This window comes from Macrobrachium nipponense, chromosome 26 (genome assembly GCF_015104395.2).
Source record: "Macrobrachium nipponense isolate FS-2020 chromosome 26, ASM1510439v2, whole genome shotgun sequence".
Lineage (NCBI taxonomy): Eukaryota > Metazoa > Arthropoda > Malacostraca > Decapoda > Palaemonidae > Macrobrachium > Macrobrachium nipponense.
In genome coordinates, this window is record NC_087215.1 from 57,893,008 (window position 1) to 57,915,507 (window position 22,500).

General features: G+C 36.2%; 1 protein-coding gene across 21 annotated transcripts in view; it reads right to left on the reverse strand.

The window, feature by feature from the left end:
* Window positions 1-22,500, reverse strand: part of LOC135200297 (mucin-2-like) — a 307,055-nt gene that overhangs the window by 42,737 nt on the left and 241,818 nt on the right. For 13 of the 21 annotated variants that reach the window (XM_064228805.1, XM_064228813.1, XM_064228816.1 and 10 more), the window contains 7 exons: window positions 19,589-19,951; window positions 17,482-18,943; window positions 16,618-16,778; window positions 16,178-16,256; window positions 15,731-15,814; window positions 3,300-3,445; window positions 844-3,146 (listed from right to left, as the gene is read on the reverse strand). In XM_064228805.1, coding sequence (XP_064084875.1) covers window positions 2,796-3,146; window positions 3,300-3,445; window positions 15,731-15,814; window positions 16,178-16,256; window positions 16,618-16,778; window positions 17,482-18,943; window positions 19,589-19,708 — 2,403 coding nt within the window. In that variant the 5' untranslated portion in view covers window positions 19,709-19,951 and the 3' untranslated portion in view covers window positions 844-2,795. Of the gene's footprint in view, window positions 1-843; window positions 3,147-3,299; window positions 3,446-15,730; window positions 15,815-16,177; window positions 16,257-16,617; window positions 16,779-17,481; window positions 18,944-19,588; window positions 19,952-22,500 lie in introns of those variants that run through there. The other 8 variants (XM_064228826.1, XM_064228825.1, XM_064228824.1 and 5 more) reach the window with 3 other exon arrangements.

The following is a 22,500-nucleotide window of genomic DNA, read 5'->3' on the forward strand; positions in this document are numbered from 1 at the left end:
ATAACTTTCTCTAAAAATGCTAATGAATCTTTGAAATCGATACCTAAAACAACTCAAGTGAAGAAAGATCACAGTATGATTACCTGAAAGAACTTATTTGTATCTGCACACGCATTTTTTTCATTTCTCTATACTACATGTATCTATTGTACTTAAGATATTAAGATTTATGTAGCATCTACAGAAATAATAGTTTTCATTTACTTACACTATAAATATGCGTACTACTTAAGAGATGTATTAAACAACATATATGCAGTACGTACATATAATAAATGAAATTCCAATATTCACTTACCACAAAAACACAAGGAAAAACACAACTAAACAAAGCTGTTGAGGGAGGAGAGCCACGTTTTAAGCCTTTTATAAGCCTGTATATACTGCTATAATTTGAAAATAATGTTTAAGCAAAAATTTAAAAATTAAAAGGAATTAAAACTTCCATTCTTCAAAAGAAAACAGAAAAATTTTTATACCAAGATGGATAAGCTGCAATAGGAGTAACATGATGGAGGGCAAATGAGGAATAAAAAAAAAAGGTCTACAAATTAAGTGAGTCTTACCTGCAATTTCAGTGTAAATCTTAGATGACACAAGTTATTGTTACACAAATTCATTAGTCAGGCTGAAATGTTTAAAAACGATTTAGGTTGAAAATAGGAGAGATAAGGATCTCAAAAAGTATTAACACTCTGATTTGGCCTTAATGAAGATCAAGTTTTGATTTGTTATGGAAACTGCTACAATCTATGCAATATTTGAATGTATGCAAAAGCAAACCACAACCACAGACAAGCTGCAATATTGGCTAAAGTTGGGAAATAAAAGTAAGTTCAGACACTCGGTACTCAGTTTTAATTAGGTAAAAATTACATGATAGAAAACATGTCTTCATAAATTTCATAACCACAGTCGCATTAGGTATCGTCAACAAGAGCCAATTTGCATGAAGAAGCCACCAAACAAATTTGAAAGACAAGGGACAAAAGGAGAAAGACCCACCATCCAAAGGTTAAACACAGTACGGTATAATGCAAGTAATCCAAGTAACCAAATGTCCTTTGAAGTACATAGCAAGCAAAAGTACTTGGGCAGTGTTTAGTACATGACTTAATATATCATGGGAATAAAACTAAATGAACACATACCAAAACAATCTTGCACAGCAAGCTGTTATGATATGTTGATGCACAGCAAGCTGCTATGATATGTTGACCAACGGAATGTCAAAATCAGGAATAAAATATCCACTTCAATGTTAAATTAAACTCTACCCTTATACTGAATGACTAGTTAACAATATAGAAAATAAAAAAGAATGGTTTGAAGGTATTTTCATGTAATGTTCCTCATAAAAGCATTTGCATAATGTAAATTCAATAAGGAAGATAGGCAAATCATATCAAATTATAAATTCCATAAAAAATATGAGAAAAACTATGCAAATGTTTTATACAATTAGATTATATGGCTAGGAAGACATGTAGTTCTGTAATGCTAATATGTACACTATCAATTAAATGAAACTTTCAATACATTGAAACGAACGCAAATTCTTTAGGTCTGTTGTGAAAACAGAGCAATATGAGAACATGGGCTTACAACATGAGTTGAAACATTCCAGTGACTATCATGGCATTAAAGAATATCATCATCACATAGTTTGTACTACAGAGGTTACTTGAATTCTAATCTTTCTGAAACTTAAAGAATTCTTACTAGTGCAACACAAAAAATTTTTAATAGAGAAAATGATCTTTTAAAAATATAACATGAAGCTCTTGTACTTATAAAATACTGACAAATATATGAATATGCTTTGGGGGACAAGTGAAAATGGGTATACTGTACTGCACATATAAAATTGTTGAGCTTTTTCGGTAAGATGAAATTTCTTAAGTAAAATAGACAAAAATTCCTAAGTAAAATATTGCATCTTAATTTCTAACTTTATGTACAGTTGATTTATTTATACATACCTTCACGAACCCTTTCTGTGAATTTGAAATATGTCATACTGTATTTAAATGCAGATGTTCCATATCCTGCAGCACTTAATGCAGCCAATGTAAACCAAACTAAAAAAAAAAATAACCTTTACCTTGTAGAGCTATCCACAAATAACCTTTACCTTGTAGAGCTATCCACAGGTTATAAAAATTCCAACACCAGTTCCAGTGCTTGAAAAGTTCTCAAAATAAACTTGGAAAACAAACTTACTTGGATATGAGCAGTCAATCTAGTTCTAAATGAGGTAGACAATGTCATTTTCTACTTTCTTTGAATAAGACTAGATAGAATCCATAACCTTTCAAATTAAGATCATAAAAACTTGGCATGCAACTTTAATGGAAAATTACCATATACCTTCATCACTCAGTATTGATACTGCACTCAATTTTGTGAATGAAGATATCTGAATATGCAATATTAGTACTTATTTTCAGGCATACACACATGTTAGTTTAGGACAGCAAACCCAGGAACCATAACCAGCCAATTAGAATACTTTGGGTGGCATTACAAGAAGAATTAGTGAAATCAATATAAGCTAAAATGAATATCACACACACATAAAAATGAAATTACTAATGGAATGTGTTAGTAGCAATATAGCATTCAGACTGTTAATAACCTAGGCCTTATCATACCTTAACTCTACAGATAAATGACAACAAAATACTGTACAGTTGTATTTAGGCCAGTAAAGGTTAGTAAGACCCTGGATTTACAAACTGAGATAGCAATGTAGCACTTTGCAAGATCATTTGGTATTAGTCCAGATGAGGATTTTAAACACTATCAGAGCGGTCACGCAAACCTATGAGCTTTTCCTTTAAGATATTAGAAAGGCTAGGTTTTTCATTAGCCACGAGCGGGAGAGATGAGTATGTATGGTGAAGAGAGTTAGCTGCAGCCGCCCCTATGGAACTTGCAACAGCACCTGGAGCATGTTGGCGGTGACAGTAGCAAGGACCCTGATGGTGGGGGGGAAGACCTGCATGATGGGAGGAAGCCGTACCTATGGTGAAGCGTGGACACTCGCATATCTCGCACTTGTTCATGTCTGGATGGTTGATAAAGGTGCATTTGGTGCAACCCCATTTTGGAGCCATCTCATCCCCAGTATCGCCAGGAACACCCTAGGATCAATTGATAAAGGAAGCGGGAAATAAATAACTTCCTTATGTGTAATAATATTTAACAAAAGACCCATAACATCCATTCACATAACTGATAATGATATAAATCAAATAAGTTTTTTTCTGGAGATATGTTGTACACTTTAATCATACCTGAAATCCACGAAAATTGGGCATAGGAGGTGGTGGTGGAGGTGCTGCTGGTCTTGGTGGAATATAACCACCTTGGGGGGTATAAGGTGTGTGCGGTGTCTGTGGAGTGCCTGTTCCACTTCCCAAGCTTGAACCAGAACTAGCTCCTAAGGAAACATACATTTCATATTAAAACTCATGTATGGGGATATACTACACAATCGTAATTATGTTTCATGAACGAACAAAACAATACTGCAAACTCTTTATAAATATAAGGCATAATCAAACTCTAATTCGTCGTTATGATAACTGAAACACTAGCCACATTGAATAACACATTGCAGTTAGCAAAATCTGCACTTGAAATATTGACATGTAACATAACATTAGAATTATGGTATTCTGAACTGACAAATAAAAGCCTGCAGAATACATTTCAATACATTAATCTATTGTACTACACAAAGGTGCTGTACTACCACAGTCATATAATACTCTAATTTCCAATACAATACTTATCAAATTTGACACAATTTATTCTTGTTAAGACAATCAGATTAAGTACATATATCTTAAGTACATGAAGTCTCCTTAGCTAGGTGTGGAATGGCCAAATACAATCTAATGGAATTCTAATCTTTTCCCATGAATATATGAGAGTACACACGATTAATAGGTGTTTAAAAACTTACTATCAAGATGAGGAAGAATTGACTACCTAGCCTTTTTACATGAAATTTTTCATATACTAGTACTATAATTATGGCAAAAAAGAATATAAAGTTTTTTCAGAGAGCAAAATCTTTGAACTGCAAATTTACTTGTTCACTTGCACATGAATTATCATGAATAAACTTTAGCATCGTGTATAAAACATAACAATCTTAATGGTGGAAACAAGTAAAATCCATCAGGGAGAATACATGCACCTACAAAAACCCCCCAATAACATAAAAGTAGCCCACACTTTATTATGTAATTAACCTCGAGTAATCACAGAGAAAGTGCAACTTTACTGACCTATATTTGCCTCAAACGTTTACAAGTACTATAAATTTCAAATAATACAATGAGAAAACTCCTTTTCAGTACAGAGCATAACTAATTCAAATAACGGTGGCTAGGAATTTACTTCACTGTCTATATTAATCACATCAAACTACGTACTACATTGTTAACCAGTTTCAGTGGCAAAGTTTTCCTTCCATTAATCTGCTGCCCCTTAATTACTATCCAGTTAGTGCAATTACTTTATTAAAAAGATAAACTCTGGGTATGGCTACTGGACATGTCTCTGTTAATTACCTAAGAACCCAATTTTATCTTAACAGCAAATGTGAATATTCATTTCAATTACTTTTATCATTCAAGTCATTTCTCAGCTTTTATTCTCTTATAAGCAGTTTTTCTTTACAATAAATTGATTTTGCACAATATTATACATACTGTCATTCACTTACAGTATTATACAATACGGATGCAATGATGTCACGTAAAATTTCATTGCAGATTTTCATAATCTCATGTTCAAAAGCTGTTTTGTCCTTAACAGAAATCAGGATTCAGGCTACTGTATCCCTGACTGGCTATGACCAGGAAACTGCCATCTTTCATGTGTTTATAAGGGTACACTGTACCATGAAAAACATAAAAATATGCTTCAGTGGCTATGCGTGAACAAATACGCATAACTCATTCTCCTTGTCTTTTAAAATAAAGGCACCTCCATTTTAGGCCTTCTATGAAGAGCACTAAAGTTATATTGAAGAATCAATAAAACTTCTTTCATAAGAGCAGTGAACAACAATGAAACTATTTTTGCACCTAAAAAATATGTAAAACCCTCAAAACAGAAAAATGAGACAAAATAAATTAGTTAACTACTATGCATTTCACAGACCAGGAGTCATAGTTTTTCTGAAATATCTTTCAAACTATTTATTTGATCAAAATGGTACTTTAACACAGTGTATACAACACCTCGCACTAATTTTTGGTAATATAGTGCATTGTCAAATGGTGTTAGTTAAAGGCATTTACTCTTGACTTACAAGGTGTTGCCGAGAATCACCGACCTTTGCTTTTGAACGTCCTTTACCCCCATCCTGTTCTTCCCTACCTCCCTCAACCCACCTTCCTGGCCTTCCCATCTTAGCCCTCTCCCCCTTTCCTGCCTATTATATTATATAAGGTGATACTGAATGATATAAATATGTTGATTTTTGTAAATTCTGCGTTCATTTAATTATAGTGGACCCCCGTATTCACGTTCTCTGGATTTGTGGACTCACACATCGCGGATTTTTCTCTGAAACGTTTCCCCGCCCTATTCGCGGAAAATTCGCCTATCGTGGTATTTTTCTATGAGAAATATCTACAAATTCCTTTTTTTTTATTGATTTCATCATAAAATGCACTTTTTGTGATAAAACTATTAAAAAAACCAGGTATAAAAATTTTTAGTGGGTTTTTCTTGAGTTTTAACTACCTAAATAGGTTTAACCAGTGAATAGCTGGAACCCCTATAAAAATGCTTAAAATGGCCTATTTTGTTAGTTAAAACTCAAGAAAAAACCCACTAATGATTTTTGTGGCTTTTTTAATAGTTTATTCACAAAAAATGCATTTTATGATGAAATTTATATATATAAAAAAAAATTGGATGTGGTTATTTCTCATAGAAAAATACCGCAAATAGGCGAACTACCTGTGAATAATGGGGGGATATGTTCCAGAGAGAAATCCGCAAATGTGTGAATCTGCGAATCCGGAGAACACGAATACGGGGGCCCACAATATTGTTACTGTATTTTCTTAAATTATACAAATGGTGTAGGCTAAAGAGCATATGACCATCACCCTGTTCACCAAGGACAAGAGGGGCAAGGTCTGCTCACTTCCCCCAAATCCCCAAGTAGTTGCAGCTCTGTCTACTTCCTTATTATGTCAGCAGGTGAATTACCGTAAAGGAAATACAAAGAAAATGGGTATTATATTTTGGGGAAACTACTATCACTATCATAATAGCACTGTGTGTGTGTGTGAGTGTTACTCGATTCATATTGCACTACAATTTCATTTCTACTAATTTAACACCAGTAATAAGAATGCAATTTTTCTACTGAACTGAGTTTAGTGAATGAGTTGAGCTTTATGCATCTTGAATTATATTACTTATCATTATGTAAAGTGATGGACTATATTCATATACATACCTATTTTTGTGATATGTTCCAAATAGGATTTTACTTGTGTTTCTTACGGCAGTTGTTTATGAAGACTGCCTAAGTGTTACCTATTAGTACCTTATTTTCAAGCATTCAACATACAGGGTTTTTGTTTTAAAGAAGGTGTCCAGTTTTTGCCTCATTCATAAACAATTAAGAAATTAATTTTCTTAAGTCTTTCACAGGTTTGTATCTCTGTCATAATTGATGAGTCACTCATTTTTTATTCCTCGATGGCAACAGACCAAAAATGCTGCTGATATATGTTTATCAAAGGAACTATGTATATATCACTAATATAGATATATAATGTGAAAATACTTGTTGCTTATGAATTTGAATGATTTAGAATAAGCATTTAAAAATGAAAATGAATAGTATGTTATTTCATCTAAACACTTTCCCAAGTGATCTTCTGTTTCATTTGCAGATATCTATCTATCTATCTATCTATCTATCTATCTATCTATCTATCTATCTATCTATCTATCTATGTATCTATCTATCTATCTATATATCTATCTATCTTCTATCTACATCTATCTCTATCTATCTCTATATATAATATATATATATATATATATATATATATATATATATATATATAAGATATATATATATATATATATATATATAGATATGGGTATATATATAATGAACTGATTCAATACAGTTTTTAATATGCCCTCTCCGTGATATTCTGAAGTCCCATTAAACCATTATAAGTGATACTGTGTGTATGTGCTACAGCGCAAGTCAACCACCAAAGACATTACAAGTTGGCGTGGCTTAGGCACTTCAAAAGAGTGCCATGCATCTCTATAACCAATCAGCTTCTTGCATAATGATGCTGTGTGAAGGGAGCATTTGAAACAGAGACCGCATCAGCGGTCAAGTCAGTTCATTAGCAGGCCCCATACAGAATAGACTGGGTCGAGAAAAGTGCCAGTGCCCTGCCATTCCCGGTTGATCGCCACAAAGATGTGTGTCACCATGTAGTGTGAAAAACAGTCTAACCTGCCGTCCTGTTCCGCACTAGTATAGTTAACGTAATAATTACAAGGCCACCTGTGTAGCTAAGAAGAATACACCTGTGTTAAACGTCCCCTCGATTCTTATTTTTGCATGTCCTACATCACATGCATGTAAACTTTTCTCTCTCCTGTTTTCCTTTATATCCCGAACCCACAAATGACCGAGATCAGGTCATACATACACACTGACAAAGTACCATTTTGATCTAACAATTAGTTTGAAAGATATTTGAGACAAACGAGGACTCACGGTCCCTGAAATGCATAGTAAGTAGTCGGGGCTTTCAAGCTTCTCTTTTGGGCTTTCAATGCTCTCCTCCTTTGGACCTTTAAAACTCATTTTCTTTCAAGGATACTTTGACTTCATAACTCCAATTTCCTTTTGCAAAACGTTCAACAACGTATGTCCATCAAATGTCACTCATTTTGGAATGAGCACTCCACAAGGTATTTCCAATGCCTTTCCTGTTTGTGAAGGTTACTAGATAACCACCAGCATTCCTCACTCAGTGGACATACCATAAGAAGTACTGTGCTGAAGTACTGAAAAGGTTACTGCTCTTTGCCTCATTGACCATCTACATAAGTCATAGAACTAAAATGTCTAAATAGTTTAAGGCTGCTTCAACCACAGTTTATAATGTGATAAGACACACACTGAAATTCTTAAAATTCAGATATCCTAATAAAAATGACAATGGAGAAAAAATGAACATCCTTCATTTTATTATGCTATAATTTGTTATAAAATGTTTGGAAATGAAGATATAATATCTGTATTAGCTGCAGATTAAAAACAGCTTTTCTTGTTAGTGATAACACCTCTAAAATACATTGTGTTTATTACATGGCATACTTTCTAAAATACTACATTCAACAACAAACTAAAACAGATCAAACCCACTGTTGGATTGTGGAATTCTTTAAACCAGTAAGAATGCCATGTTGAAATAATTTGATCTTATCTTTGAATTGGTCACACTTGTTTGACCCACCAACAATACATGAAAAGCCCATGACTCATTCTTTATGTGCTCAGAAAGCTTGTCAACCTCAGCATGTAAACATGTTGAGAATGTCCAAATTTCAATGAACAAAACTGGCTGCTTTTGGAAAAAACTAAACTAAAAAAGTTTGTCAGAATCTTTTTTAATTTTGATTCCCCCAATTTTAAAATACTTATAGAACTTCAACTTATTAAATATTGCCTTAAAATTTATTATCAAAGTAAAATCCTCTAGGCCACCCACTACGAGTAGTGTTTTGAACCAAGAGGTCTCATGTCTTAAATCATTAAATCTTCTAAAAGCAAAACAGAGAGCTGAAACATTAATTCTGGTGAAAAGATCTTCCAAACACCCTACGAAAAGTAAATACTGTTACCAATAGGCTAGACATGCAGAGAAAGGCTTAGGTACATCAAACCTAAGGATCTTTGAGGTGCAAGTGTAGTGCTATCAGCAGCAGACAATGGTCACTTAAGTTGAGGGAGAAGGCTCTAGGAATCAGAAAACCATGAATATAGGCTATTTATAAATAATGAGTTTGCTATGAAACAAACTTCTTTTTCTTAAAAAGAAGTTTCATTATTCCTATGCAGTCAACCCCTTTCATTTTTTGACATTACAGTACACCCTTCTTTCTAACAAAAAAGTCACCAAGAACATGACATTTTTATAAAGTAATTTTTTGTATATACTTACCCAGTAATTAAATATCTATAGTAGTTTCTAACTAACAGCAGCTAAGATCTGAAATCCGTGGTAGTGATTCTTCTTTGTTTTGGTTTGGTAATAGCCCCGCCCACTATTGGGGGACGAGGAACAACTCGGCAAAGAACAGACAGTTTGTTTATGCCCTATGTCCTTGCAGGGGGAGGCAGGTGGGCCTCTAATCTTTAATTACTGGGTAAGTACAGTGAACCCCGTATTCGCGGACTCTGGATTCGCAGACTCACGTATCCACGGATTTCTCTCTGGAACATATACTCCCATTAGTATTCATGAAAAATTTGCCTACTTGCAGTATTTTCTATGAGAAATATCCACCAATTCCTGTTTTTCTTAATCAATTTCATCATAAAATGCACTTTTTGTGATAAAACTATTAAAAAAAAAAACAGGTATAAACATTTTTTGTGGGTTTTTCTTGAGTTTCACCTAACAAAATAGGCAGTTTCAAGCATTTTTGTAGGGAGGATTCTGGTATATATCTATCCTCCTTGAATATGGGAAAATACTGTATATACAAAAAGTTATTTTATTATAAAAATGTAATTTCTGTATGTATATGCACCTTACCCAGTACTTAAATAGCTGATTCCCACAATGACAGGAGGTGGGATGCAAGGACTTACATATTTTATTCCCCAAAACATTAGGCAATGTAATAACTTTTGAGTATAGAAAATTTGGCAGCATTGGTAAAAATGCTTGTCATTCCTTACCTGTAAGAGAGCTGCTGCAGGAAGTTATTGCCTCTGGTTGGCACTTATCTTACTTTGTAGAGGGGTGGCAGTATAGCCAAAGGTTGCCTACTATGAGAGTGGGAGCTTTAAGTGAAGGAGTACTCCGAATGCTACTAAAGCATACAGTTTTGCCCCTGCCCATGGTGCAGTACCATCACAAAAATAACCAGACAACAAATCAACACCTACACTAAAAAAATTATCTTAAAACTCCAATATCCATCCACTGAAAACTATGACTGGAGGGGTACAAAGTACCCCCAGATTCCCCTTTAACTCGACAACCTCTATTAAAGAGAGGAGAAAAGAAGGAAGGTACACTTCTGACACATCCACCCCCAATACCATGCCAGGCACTGCCAAAGGGCCTAAGGTACTGCAGTCACTAAATGTAGTTTCTACTTCCTTTAAGTAGAATGAAGCAAACACTGATTCACTTCAGAGATTGGGCTTGAAGGCTAAGGACGTAGCTACAGCTCTAATATCAAGTACTCTGACTTAGAAGTTCTTCTCCAATTTGAGAGTGTGCTTCTCTTATTACATCTCTTAAGAAAAACGAAAGAGCATTCTTAGTCAAAGGTTGGGACGGGTCTTTCACTGAACATCACCGATTACTGGAGGCTCCTCGAATCTTCTCAGTTTTGTGTAGATTGAACTTAAAAGCTCTTACTGCAATTGCTTGAATATCACAGATTCTCTTGGCGGTTACTAAAGTAATCAAGAATAACGTCTTCCTAGTCAAGTTTCTGAAAGACATAGTACTTAAGTGGTTCTAAAGTGGGTCCCAAAAGCCATTTGAAAACCATGTCAAGTTTCCATGACATTAAAGCAAATTCCTTAGATTTGCAAGTGTCAAAGGACTTCAAGAGATCAGTAATGTCTTGATTATTTGAGAGATCCAGTCCTCTATGTCAGAACACTGAGCTGAGCATTGACCTGTAGCCCATAATCATAGGCATAGACAATCCTTTCGAAGTTCTCAGAATAGCAAAAATTCTATTTCTATCAAAATTGTTTCAGAAGTTGAGACTTTATTGCTTCTGCACCAAGGGTGGAAAATCAATCACTTGTACTGCAGAGGACTGACATCGGCATCTTGCCATAAAATCTGCAACTGCATTCGGAAATCCTTCAGCTCTGAGCAACTTTTTGACAGTTTAAAGGCGGTCAGAGCTAGATTTGACAGTCTGTGATGATACCGTCTGTGGTGCAACTGTCTGAGAAGACTGGTTCTTTGAGGGAGCAGTCTCAGAAAATTGCTGAGGAATTCTATTTGAATTTATCCAGGATGTCTCACCCTCCTGAGTGGAGAGAAGGTGTACAGATGTTTCTTGGACCAATACTGTGGCATGGAGATTTGATTCTGCTTCGACAAAACCAGGTCTCTTACTGTCAAGCATAGAAAAAAGGAATGCATCCTCCTTGTTTGGCGATGTACAAAAGAGCTGTTGTGTTGGCGGAGTAAACTGCTACAGTTCTCCCTGCTACTTCTGGGGCAAAAGCCTGAGGCCCTAAATGAACTGCTTTCAACTTTTTTACATTGATGTGGTCTCTCAATTGTTCTCCCAACCACTTCCCTGATACTTCCTTGTTCTCCAAAAGAGCTCCCCATCCTTGTCCGAAGCATCGGCATAGAAACCGAGGTCTGAATTCTGAACTAACAGTGGCTTTCTTTCCAAAAACCTGTCTTGTGACTTCCACCAAAGCAGGTGTTGTTTTATCTCTGGAGAAACAGGAATGATGAACGAGTCTGGATATTTCTTCCTGTCCTAGCTGGCCTCGAGGTAGAATTGCAGAACTCTCATGTGAAGTCTTCTGAGTGAAACAAACTGCCCTTTGACAGCTAACGTTCTGAGCAGACTTATCCGATGGAAAAGCCCGAGAAAATTGAGAGTTCAATGTCATCCTCAAATATACTATCGTCAGAGACGGGAGCAGCTGGGACATCTGCAAGTTTATTAGCAGACTCAATTCTTGGGCTAAATAAAGTCTTGTGAAGGTTCTCTGAACACTGGTTCTTCGATGCTGATCAAAGGAGCCAATTGTCCAAATACAGGGGGGTGTTGATGCCCACCAGATGAAGCCAACCTGCTGGGGGAGCTAGAACTGGAAGACTCAGTCCTGGAACATAAACCTTAGATATTTTCTTGATGAGGGATGAATGGGGTCGTGGAACTATGCATCCTGCATACCTATCAACAACATCCAGTCCCCCTGACAAATGGATGTCAGAATGGAATGGTTGGTTTTCATTTCAAATTTAATTTTCTGAATAAAGAAATTCAGAGTACTCACATCCAGGACCAGTCTCATCCTCCCGACGTCTTTGATACTACAAACAGGTGACTGTGGAACCCCTCTGGAGATGACTCCTCTTCTACAAGCTTTATTGCGTTCTTGGAGAAAGTGCGGAAACTTCCTCCGAGAGAACCAAAAACTTTTCTGAATTTTTGGAATACAGGCAGTTTATCGCCAGGGTGCTGATAAGTGAAAACTGCCATTAACCAAAATTCGATGATTTATAGCCCTTATGGCGCCAAGTTTTGGTTAATGTTGCCTGTGTTAGGTATGTTATGGCGCCATGACTCTTTCATCGGATAATCAAAACTCGGCCCGTTATGGCGCCATAAATTGCGAATTAAAACCAAATCACCATTAACCGATTCTGCCGATAACCGGGGACTGCCTGTATGCAATCAATGCAATAGGACTCTTGATTATTGATTAAGGAATTTTTTCCCTGAAGGGGATAGATAGCTCTCTTTCAGGACTTGGACAATCCATTGTTCCACACCCCTTTCTTTCCATCTTTCCTAGAACAGGTGGAGTCTGGCTCCCACTGGAGCACGGAAGACTTGTAAATCACTGTTTGGTTGCAGGTTTGGAGGTCGATTTCTCATCGATTTACTGGTGAAATGCACTGAAGGTCTAATCCTGGAAGAGCATCTATCTCTTCCTCCCCCAAAAAGATTGTCCTTGGACTGTTTCCGACCTAGAGGATAAGACAGGAGGTTCTTTAGGCTGCTTGGAAGCCTTAGTTAAAAGATCCTGTGTGGACTTTTTATGCAGGAATGAGGCAATGTCGTTCAGCGTCCTGTGGGAACAGGAAATCCTTGGCCAAGGGAGAGAACAAAAGAACAAACTTCTGGGTAGAAGTGACTACTTTCGCAGTGACAGAGACCCATAGCTCTCATTTCTTCAGGACTCCCAAAGTAAAAAGGGAGGTTAATTAACATGCCCTGTCTCTGACTCCCTCATCTAAACAAGAAAGAATGCTAAGTACATCTGCCACAAATTCTGGAGGACAATGAGGGCATTCTTAAGTCTTTTTGGCAAGAGCACCTACTGCCCAATTCATAAAACTGCTCACTTCAAACAGCTTACACAAGTTTCGTAATAACTGGTCTATTTCCACCAATGAAAATATCACTTTAGCTGCGGAAAAAGCCGATCTCCTAGCAGGATCGATGAGTGCCGAGGGAGCTTTTCCCGTGGCATAACAAAAATATCTCCTTTGAGATATTCTTGCTGGAGGAGCCGGAGCTGCTAGAGTAAAAAAGGTAGGAGACAATCGAAGGAGGTAATGGAAAAGCAACCCATATGCTGTGGAAGAAGTGTCCTCTTCTACTTCCTTAGGAATTTCTTCCTCTGCTGGAGAAATGGGAGACAAAAGTGTGTCTGAAGTGTGTAATTGCAGCAACTGAAGTCGTCTGATGTGCACAACTTATTATGTTGCAGTTTTCATTTATTATTATGTACTATGTATCAACAACACACTAACCTCATATAACAAACCCTTTATTCCTAATAAATGTATCTTTTCAATTAATCAATATCCTGAATTAAATGTGAGAACATCTAAGTCTGGTCTTGTCATGAAAGATGCAACTTTGGCTGCTTTCAGTTGAAAATATCAAAATCTAACAGCAGAATATTTTTCAACTGTATATAATCTTACAGAAACACTCATAAGGCTGCAAGGTCCTAGGGATGTAAGTTCATTAACTTATTTTAAGTTACATAAAATTTAGATAGTGGAAAGAGCTCACCAAACCTCAGATCCTCTAAAGGAAACCACAGGCCTAACTATTTTGTCTACATCTCTGATTTGTTTCATGCCCTCGTGATAAAGAATTCTATATGATGAATCATTTAGCTCGGCAAAATTTATTGAGTATTTAATTTGTATGAGATAAATCTATAAAGAAAAAAAATCACTTTGAAGTAACTTAATAGTATTTCCAGAATCATTAGAAAAGATGGATTTTGCAATGGTTTGCTCTTAATAATTTCATCAAATAATGAAATGCACTTCTGAGAGGTCAGAGGCAACATCAGTTAATGAAAATAGGACTTTTACTGAAATTTTTTTACAACACCACCCACATCACTGTAACATTTAAACTCATCTTTGTATAGTGCATGTATGTTATGAAGTTCTGAGTTGATACCATCTTTTACAGCAGACAGGAGGTGACATGTTTGCGTTTTATGCAGTTCTATTATTGAAAAAATATATTTAAAATTGTGCTCAAATCTGATAATAGAGGAATATATTTAAATTTATAAACTAAATTTGCTGACTGGTTCTGAAAGGGAATGGTGATGAATTGAATTTAAAAAAAAATATCTAATGAGCAAATAAACTTCCTGTATCACATTAAAAAATCACAGACTGGGGATATAGGAATCATAATTTTTAGCTAACACACATTTACAGGGATAATGTGCCAAAATGTAAATGGAATTCTATGCCTCTCATTATGGCATGCATTTATGTCCTAAAGGGTGACCTTGCTAATGATTCAAATACATATATGAACAAAGTGACAAAATATAGATAAAGTTATTTTATGCAATAATATCACCATCAGCATGCCAAGGTATGAAACAGCCTCTACAATCCAATTTAAATTTTTCATTTTTTAAAACTATTGGTCTTATATGGATAATATGATCTTTCCAGATACATACTGATTATAAAAAATTGGGCCCAATAAATTTGAAAATGGTTACCAGGTAGGTAAGAGGCTATGAGTAACTTTTGGTTCAGTTTCATTATTTTCCTATTATAAAAGCTAGTTTATTCTTTTACTGAGAATTGAAACCATATAAAGATGGGGGACTTATTATCTAGCATATCAAGTTACTGATAATCTTTTAAAGCTCTGAATAGTACAGTATATTACACTAAATCTGCAGGTAAGTTACGGGAAGTAGAAGAGGGTGGGTAATACTGAAGCTTTTTACCTAGTGCTTTAGTATTTTACATTTCCTTATGATTAACTACTGTACATGAATCATAACAATAACCTCCAATGAAGACAAGTAAAGTAGGTAATCTACACAACAGTCAACTTATTACAAGTATCACACTTAATGAGTAATTTAGCCTCTTATTATGAAAAACTGGAGCAAACATACATTACACCATTACAATACTACATATATATCCTATCAATATGCAGCAATATACGTAATCCAGCTGCTCATCAGAATACAGCAATTTAAAGCCCTCAAAATGTCTCAGTTCACTAATCAGCTTCTACAAAAGATGTATGCTTGAGCTCTTACTATCCCAATCCTCGATTATGATTTCCAAATTCTCATCCTCTAAAGTACCAACATCCGTCTTCTTCTCAATCTCCTCTACTTTTTTGGAGCCTATTTTGTGTGATGCCAGAATTTTTTTGAAGATCTCCAGAGCTCGAGAATACTTACTGGTAAGTTGAGGTGCAACAGGGGGCTCGTGATAGGGCTGACTTGAAGGAATACCTGAATAATCATCTTGGCCTATGTCAGGTGCTGAAATGGATGTTAACCTGACATAAGTCTATTTTGCTTGTTCAAAAATTGCACTCCGTCCAATCAGTAACTAAAGTACATATTGTACATGAGTGATGTATTAAAAATGGATTTTAGGAACTTTTTTACTTGTTAAAGAGCAAAACAATTAAGTAAAAATGCAATTAAGTTAAAATGTATTTAAGATGATTTTCGGTAGAAAAAAGAAATCCATGCAACTTTCTTAATTTTCTCTGATATGTTTTCTCTTATTTAAGATTTTTTTGAAGATTCTATCAGTGACACTGATTTTACACCTATAAAAATATGTAAAAAATTTAAAAAATAAGTTTCACTTTTTAGAAAATACTATATAGTACTTACCAAGACGTAGAATCTTATTTTCCATTTCATCACATTCTGATTGCAATCTTTGATTTTCTCGTTGTACTTCTTCTATTCTCTGCAAAAATAACATTCTAATAAAAAAGGGATAACTAGTTAAGTGAAAAGATCAATTTTTTAAAACAATAAACAACGTTCTACCAATTATACTCTTAAACTATCTTCTGTATGAAGAGGGCTGGCTTTTGTTCTTCAATAACAGATGAAATTTAGACCATGAAAAAATTAAAGTGGCTAGACACCTATGTGAGAAGTCCAAAGGATTGTATGGAAAAAATAAAAAGGAAGAAATAAATACAACTGGAAGTACCAGAAATGCTGTAAAGCACATTCGATACTGACTACAAAGGGCAATGCAGGGAAAACCGTAAGTAATATCTTAAAATAAAGGGTCTGGTCAAAACGTAAAAGGAGTTCACCTTTGCATTTGAGTCTGCATTTCTTTTTCGTTGATTTTCGCGGGCTTCTAGTTCTCGCATCATCATTTGAACCTCAGACTGTAACTTCCCTTTTTCTTCTAATTGCTTTGCTAACTCTGTCTCCAACTTCTGCTTACGAATACCCTGTTCCTGGACAATTGCTGTTGGTGGAATTATAAAAAATGTTAATAATGATTTTTTCATGCATTAACACTTATGCTAAAATTTAGAAGAAATTAGTTCTTAAGCTCAGAATTTCAATTTCTATACTTTATTTCAAATGAAATAATGTGCTCTAGTCTGATAAAAATGTTAAGATAAAAACTAATAAAAAAGAGAAAATGGGCATTGAACAAATTTGAACACATTTTTGGCTCATATAGGTAAAATAAGTTACAACAAATATTATGTCACAAAATGTCTATATTTCATGCAGTTCCAGATCACCCACAGGCACACACTAAGTTAATAACAAAAAGAAAAATTGGACATTTAAAGCCTAAAAAGTAACAGTACTGAAATTGATTAATTCAACAAAAAATCAATAAAAATTCCCATAACAGCCAACAATTCTGGTTGTACTGTATTTTGGTTACAAACATCTAACAACAAGCTAATTCTCTACTTAGCATCAAAAGTCCACCTTTGATCTGATCACAACGTTAGTAATAAGAAACTCTATGTATTGTAAAAGGACAAATCTAGGAGCACTCTCAAGATTATCAAGAGCAGGGTTCATTCCTGCAAGTAAGGGATGGGGATGATTGCCAGACGATCAAATACAGGTACTGTGAGTGGTTGTTTAGGCAGCACACACTGTAGTATACAGGGAGAACATGAAGACACTGATGCATGCTGCTATACCTTGTGAATATGATAAATTAGGCCTGGAAGGTGGTACAGCCCAAACAGGTTCTCCTGTATTATAAACCAAACCAGAGTCAGAGGAAGGGGGGTAATGAAGGTGGTGCAAGGACACTGGCGGTCCCACACACTCTGGTAAAGATGACTTGCGCTGCCTGGGTTCATTTGGTACAGGCTCAGAAATGTACCAGGTCTGTGGGCGTCGCGACTGACCATGCACCCCCTCCTTTCCCACCACATCTTCTGTTGTTGGAAATGCAGTTCCAGTAGGAGTTGAAGCCCCATTTGCACTTGAACTGTATTGGATGTGGAACGCTGTGTTGGCCGGGGAATTTTTATTGTCTAGATTTGTGCGCATAGCTGAAATTGTGCCACCAGTGGGACCTATGGAGATCTGGAGGGAGGAACGTGAACCTTGACGGTGATCAAGGGAGGATGTGGAATAGGTAAGGGAGGAGCCACTACTACGTATTTGAATGGGAGGTTGTGGCTCAGTAGAAGGTTGTCTTAATTGAAGATTGACTGATGTATATGATCGACCACAAACTTTTACTGTGCCATCCCCATGAGGAGGTCCTGGGGCATGATGGGCACCATGGGGAGGAACAGGGGTGAGATGCAAAGAGGATACATGTCTCGGACCTGGAGGGGGTCGGTTGGTATTGCCACCATTAATGTTGACTGCATCAACATTATGGCTTCTTGTATTCGTGAAAGTAGTAGTTGTTGTAGTAGAAGTAGCCGGTGAATCCATTGCACTGTTGCTAATTGGTGGAGTAGGGGAATGTGGACTGGCACAAAAGTTTTCTATACTTTGTTTACTATAATATTGTCCCTTTCTTCCATCTAAATGAGTTTCCGCACTTCTCCGACGCATAGGTTCTTTCTTTTCAAAGGCACTAAAAGGATCAAAACTGGGCATTACAGGAGCAGAGTTAGGCACTGGAGTGACTGATCGAGACTGAGAGGGTTCACGGGAAGAAAATGGAGTGTCTTCAGTATTGTACGGTATGACTCCGGGTCTTGGTGGCTGAATACCAGCAGCTCGAAAACCATTGGACGCCGAAGGATGCCAACCATACAGTGGTGTATTATTGATCACTGGTTGATAAAACAGTGGATTTGCAGTTACTGGAGTTCGACAAGCTGAAGTATATACAGGTCCAGGCTCAGCAACCATCTCTGTAGCGTAACTATAAACTAAGTACCCATTAGACTGTACTGGCCCACAGACATGTTGAGTAGCTGTGGCATGGTGAAATGGAGTGGTAGGCATTGTAGTTGTAATAACGGGTGTGGTAGGAGTGGAAGGTATGCCTGTTCGAATAGGAGAGGTGACTCTAGACAATGTTGGAGATGATAGGCTGCTACCAGGGCGGCTCCAAGGTCGATAGTAACCACCATGATGAATTAATGCCTTCTGGGATAATTCCTCTTCACAACGTTCACGATCAAGGCCATACTGTTAAAGAAAAGGTGCATGCTTTGTAGCCAAATAATTTTAGTTACATAAAAATAGTTCAATTTACATAAAAAATTTACAAAGTCCAATGAAAACTGGTAAGGGTTTTCTTGAAGTTTTAAATACAGTAATGATGTCAGTAACAAACAAATTAAATTAAATAAAACAAATTTCAAACCCTTAGGTAAAGCAAGACTTTTTGTTACAGTTTCACAAACATTACATTACTGTATTCCGATCCTAACTTATGCATATTATTGATTACTTACATAATTGCTTATAGCCATTGTAAAACAGAAAATCTGTGATTAACTTTTGTACAGTACTGCACTACTGAAGCATACCTGAAATGTACTGCAATCAGTCTACTTACTGTTTGTACAGGACAGTACTATACATTTAAATCATTACACTTTAAAAATTATCCCCCCTAATTTTTCAAAGGAAGACTTTTTTTTTTTTTTTTTTTTTTTTTTTAAGATACAGAACCAGTTTGTTATTAACAATGCTGGAAATACACCACAAAATTTTAATGACAATGAAAACTTAAAATAAATTTCATTAATTACTGTATTCTTATCTGCTTTTCATATAAAATACAGGTTATTAGACTACTGGATAAGGAAATGAAACATCCACACTAACCTTTTGTATGCTTTCATTAACGTCATTGTCCCTGAGATCTGGGAACTTCTGTTTCAAATGGTGGAAAAGTTGCATGTGGGGGATGTTGCGCGTGTCAGCTGGTGGCCGCGTAGATTCCATACTGCGGCCAGACCCGCAGCTAGATTGTGGTCCCGTCTCGCCCTTCCACTACAGTTGTTTTACCTTTCAATATTACCAAGCCAAGATGTTACTCGGTGGTCCTTGAAGAGTAATATTCTGAGGTACGCCAGCCTGAAGGGAGTTCTCAAACACAGATACCTCTTCAGGACCCCTCACATTTGGTCAGCTAAACTGACACATTAACGGCAGCAAAGGCATGTTGGAGAATTAACATGAAATTGCCTGAAAAGAGAAGAATACCTTCAGTTACCCAGGATGGCTAACAAACGTGTGTATGTGTGTATGGTTCACTAGGGTTGAGCAATGAACACAGTACAGTATTTAGGGAAAATAATTGAGCTCTATTTCATACACGTACGTACACTTAACTATAACCTTATGTATTGACCTTCATATGTAGTGCCTTATAAATAAGATATAATTATATGTACTAAAGATGTGATATTGGCACATTCCAGGTTTGTAACATTTGTGACATACAAATTACAATCCAATATTCCAATTTACTAAGAATTGTAACCAAATAACACTAGCTTCAAAAAAGAACAGTACATGTCAAACAGCACACAATCATCTACAAAACATGCTTTTTGATGAAATATTCCATAAATATAAACCTCCTAACTAAGGGTAAATCTTATTCACAATTTCATGACGATAACATAAGCATGAACTAAAATATCTACTTTTCACCACAAAACCTTGATCAGAGAGAGAGAGAGAGAGAGAGAGAGAGAGAGAGAGAGATTAATGACACTAAAACTTGCGTAAGCTTAATGTCACTGAAAACCTACAAAAAAGGAACAAAGACCAATGAAATGAACTTGTGGGATTCCTTTTCAGTAATGGCCGCACGCCCAGCATCCTTCCTGCTTATTGTAGAGCAGTCAGTGCAACATCCTAACGCCCAACTATTCAGGGGCTAGCGTCCTCTCTGTTCCTTAAATACACGTAGTAAAAATAATGCTGAAAACTCAACACATACCTCGGTATGTGACCAACATATTATCTGTGAGCTTAGCGTACTCAATATATCACTGCAAAGCCAATTACAAGATTGGAAAAGTTTAATACGTTGAACATGTACTTTGAGCTTTTTGTACTGTTAGATGCTACGAACCATTTTAAATACAGAAAGTAAAGGTATTCGTGAATATCCATTTATAATAAAGCCGTATCTGCACAAAACTTTCATTTTCTATTTGCCACAACGCTATGCAAGAATATGTGTTTATGCTGACAATGCAATGCTGGATTGGAAGGGGGATGTCTTGGCTAATAATAACAATAATAATAAAACTTTGCGACAGCTAAAAGAGAAGTTCGTAAAATAAATTATCTAACTGACTAGCACTTAAAATGTCTTTCAATATTATTAATCATTAGCGGACGCCTAAGGTCAAATTCCATGCAGGTTTATATCTTCCGTTATCAATAACCACTTGCACGCTTTATGTTTCAGAGACCTGCAGCATCGTATGACGATCAATCTCGAACGTGCAACCTCTAAAACACTCAAAAATAAAAATCAAACAAGATCAAGCCCCAAGACCTGCTCGGCAGTATCTTACCATTTCCGGAATTTAACGTCTTTATACTTTATTTGCCAAGACTCACCAGTTTGCTTTTCCGCCTGAGAGGTTTTATTGAAAACATTCAGACGTGTTTCGTGACCTCATAATAAACCTCAAAGGCGAACGTGTATGGACAAATGGTAGAAAAGAAAATATATCCAAATTATCCTAATGTTGCAGAGAGAGAGAGAGAGAGAGAGAGAGAGAGAGAGAGAGAGAGAGAGAGAGAGAGAGAGAGAATGCGTAATCCAAATCACTTCACGAAGTTCACCGTTGCCTTGAGGCCACCAGAGTGTTGTTAAAACCAAGGTCAATCCTACTCCTCTTACATTTGATTTCCTTCTTGTGAAAAAGTTTTTTGAAGGAAGTTGCCACTCTCAGCACATCTTTGAAGTACAGACGGCGCAAACGAGTAGAAAAGGCGTAACGGGAAATAAAAAGTAAAACCTCTTTACCAGAAACGACGTGATCACGTGACACCCGATACTGAATACTGCGTGACCAATCGAGACCGCAAGAACACCGACACAGTCTGCTGGTGACGATAAGCTACGAGCCGCCCCATATTACTACAGTACGGTGAACCAAAACGAAGAATCTTATTAAAATCAAACCCCGCCATGATCGTTGCAGACGATTTCCAACCCACACTCTCAAACATATCTCCGGCATAACACTAACATAACATAGTTTCCGAAGTTGTAACAAAGTTCTTTTCTTTTTGTCAATAAAAACACGTCGTCATTGTAACGGCCAAGGTCAAAGTCGTCTGCGCTGTTTATCCATTCGTGATATATCCAAGAGCTACCGGTCCTTAGAATCAAAATTCAGGATTACAGAAAACACTTCCGGATTGCGCATTTAGAGCACAATGGCAATAAGGAGTTACGTGAACAATCCCTACTCGCATATACAAGTGCGAGTAACAGGATGTTCAATTTTATAATACATACAGAATATATATATATATATATATATATATATACATACAATATATATATATATATATATATATATATATGTATATCTATATATATATATATATAGACACACACACAGACACCACGACACCACACCACACACACACACACACAGAGAGAGACGCATCGTCGGGGCAAACCGCGAAGAAATAACTCTTCAAAGCGCTTGATACTATCTTCTGACTCATTTTCCCGCGTTCTTCGCTTATATATATAT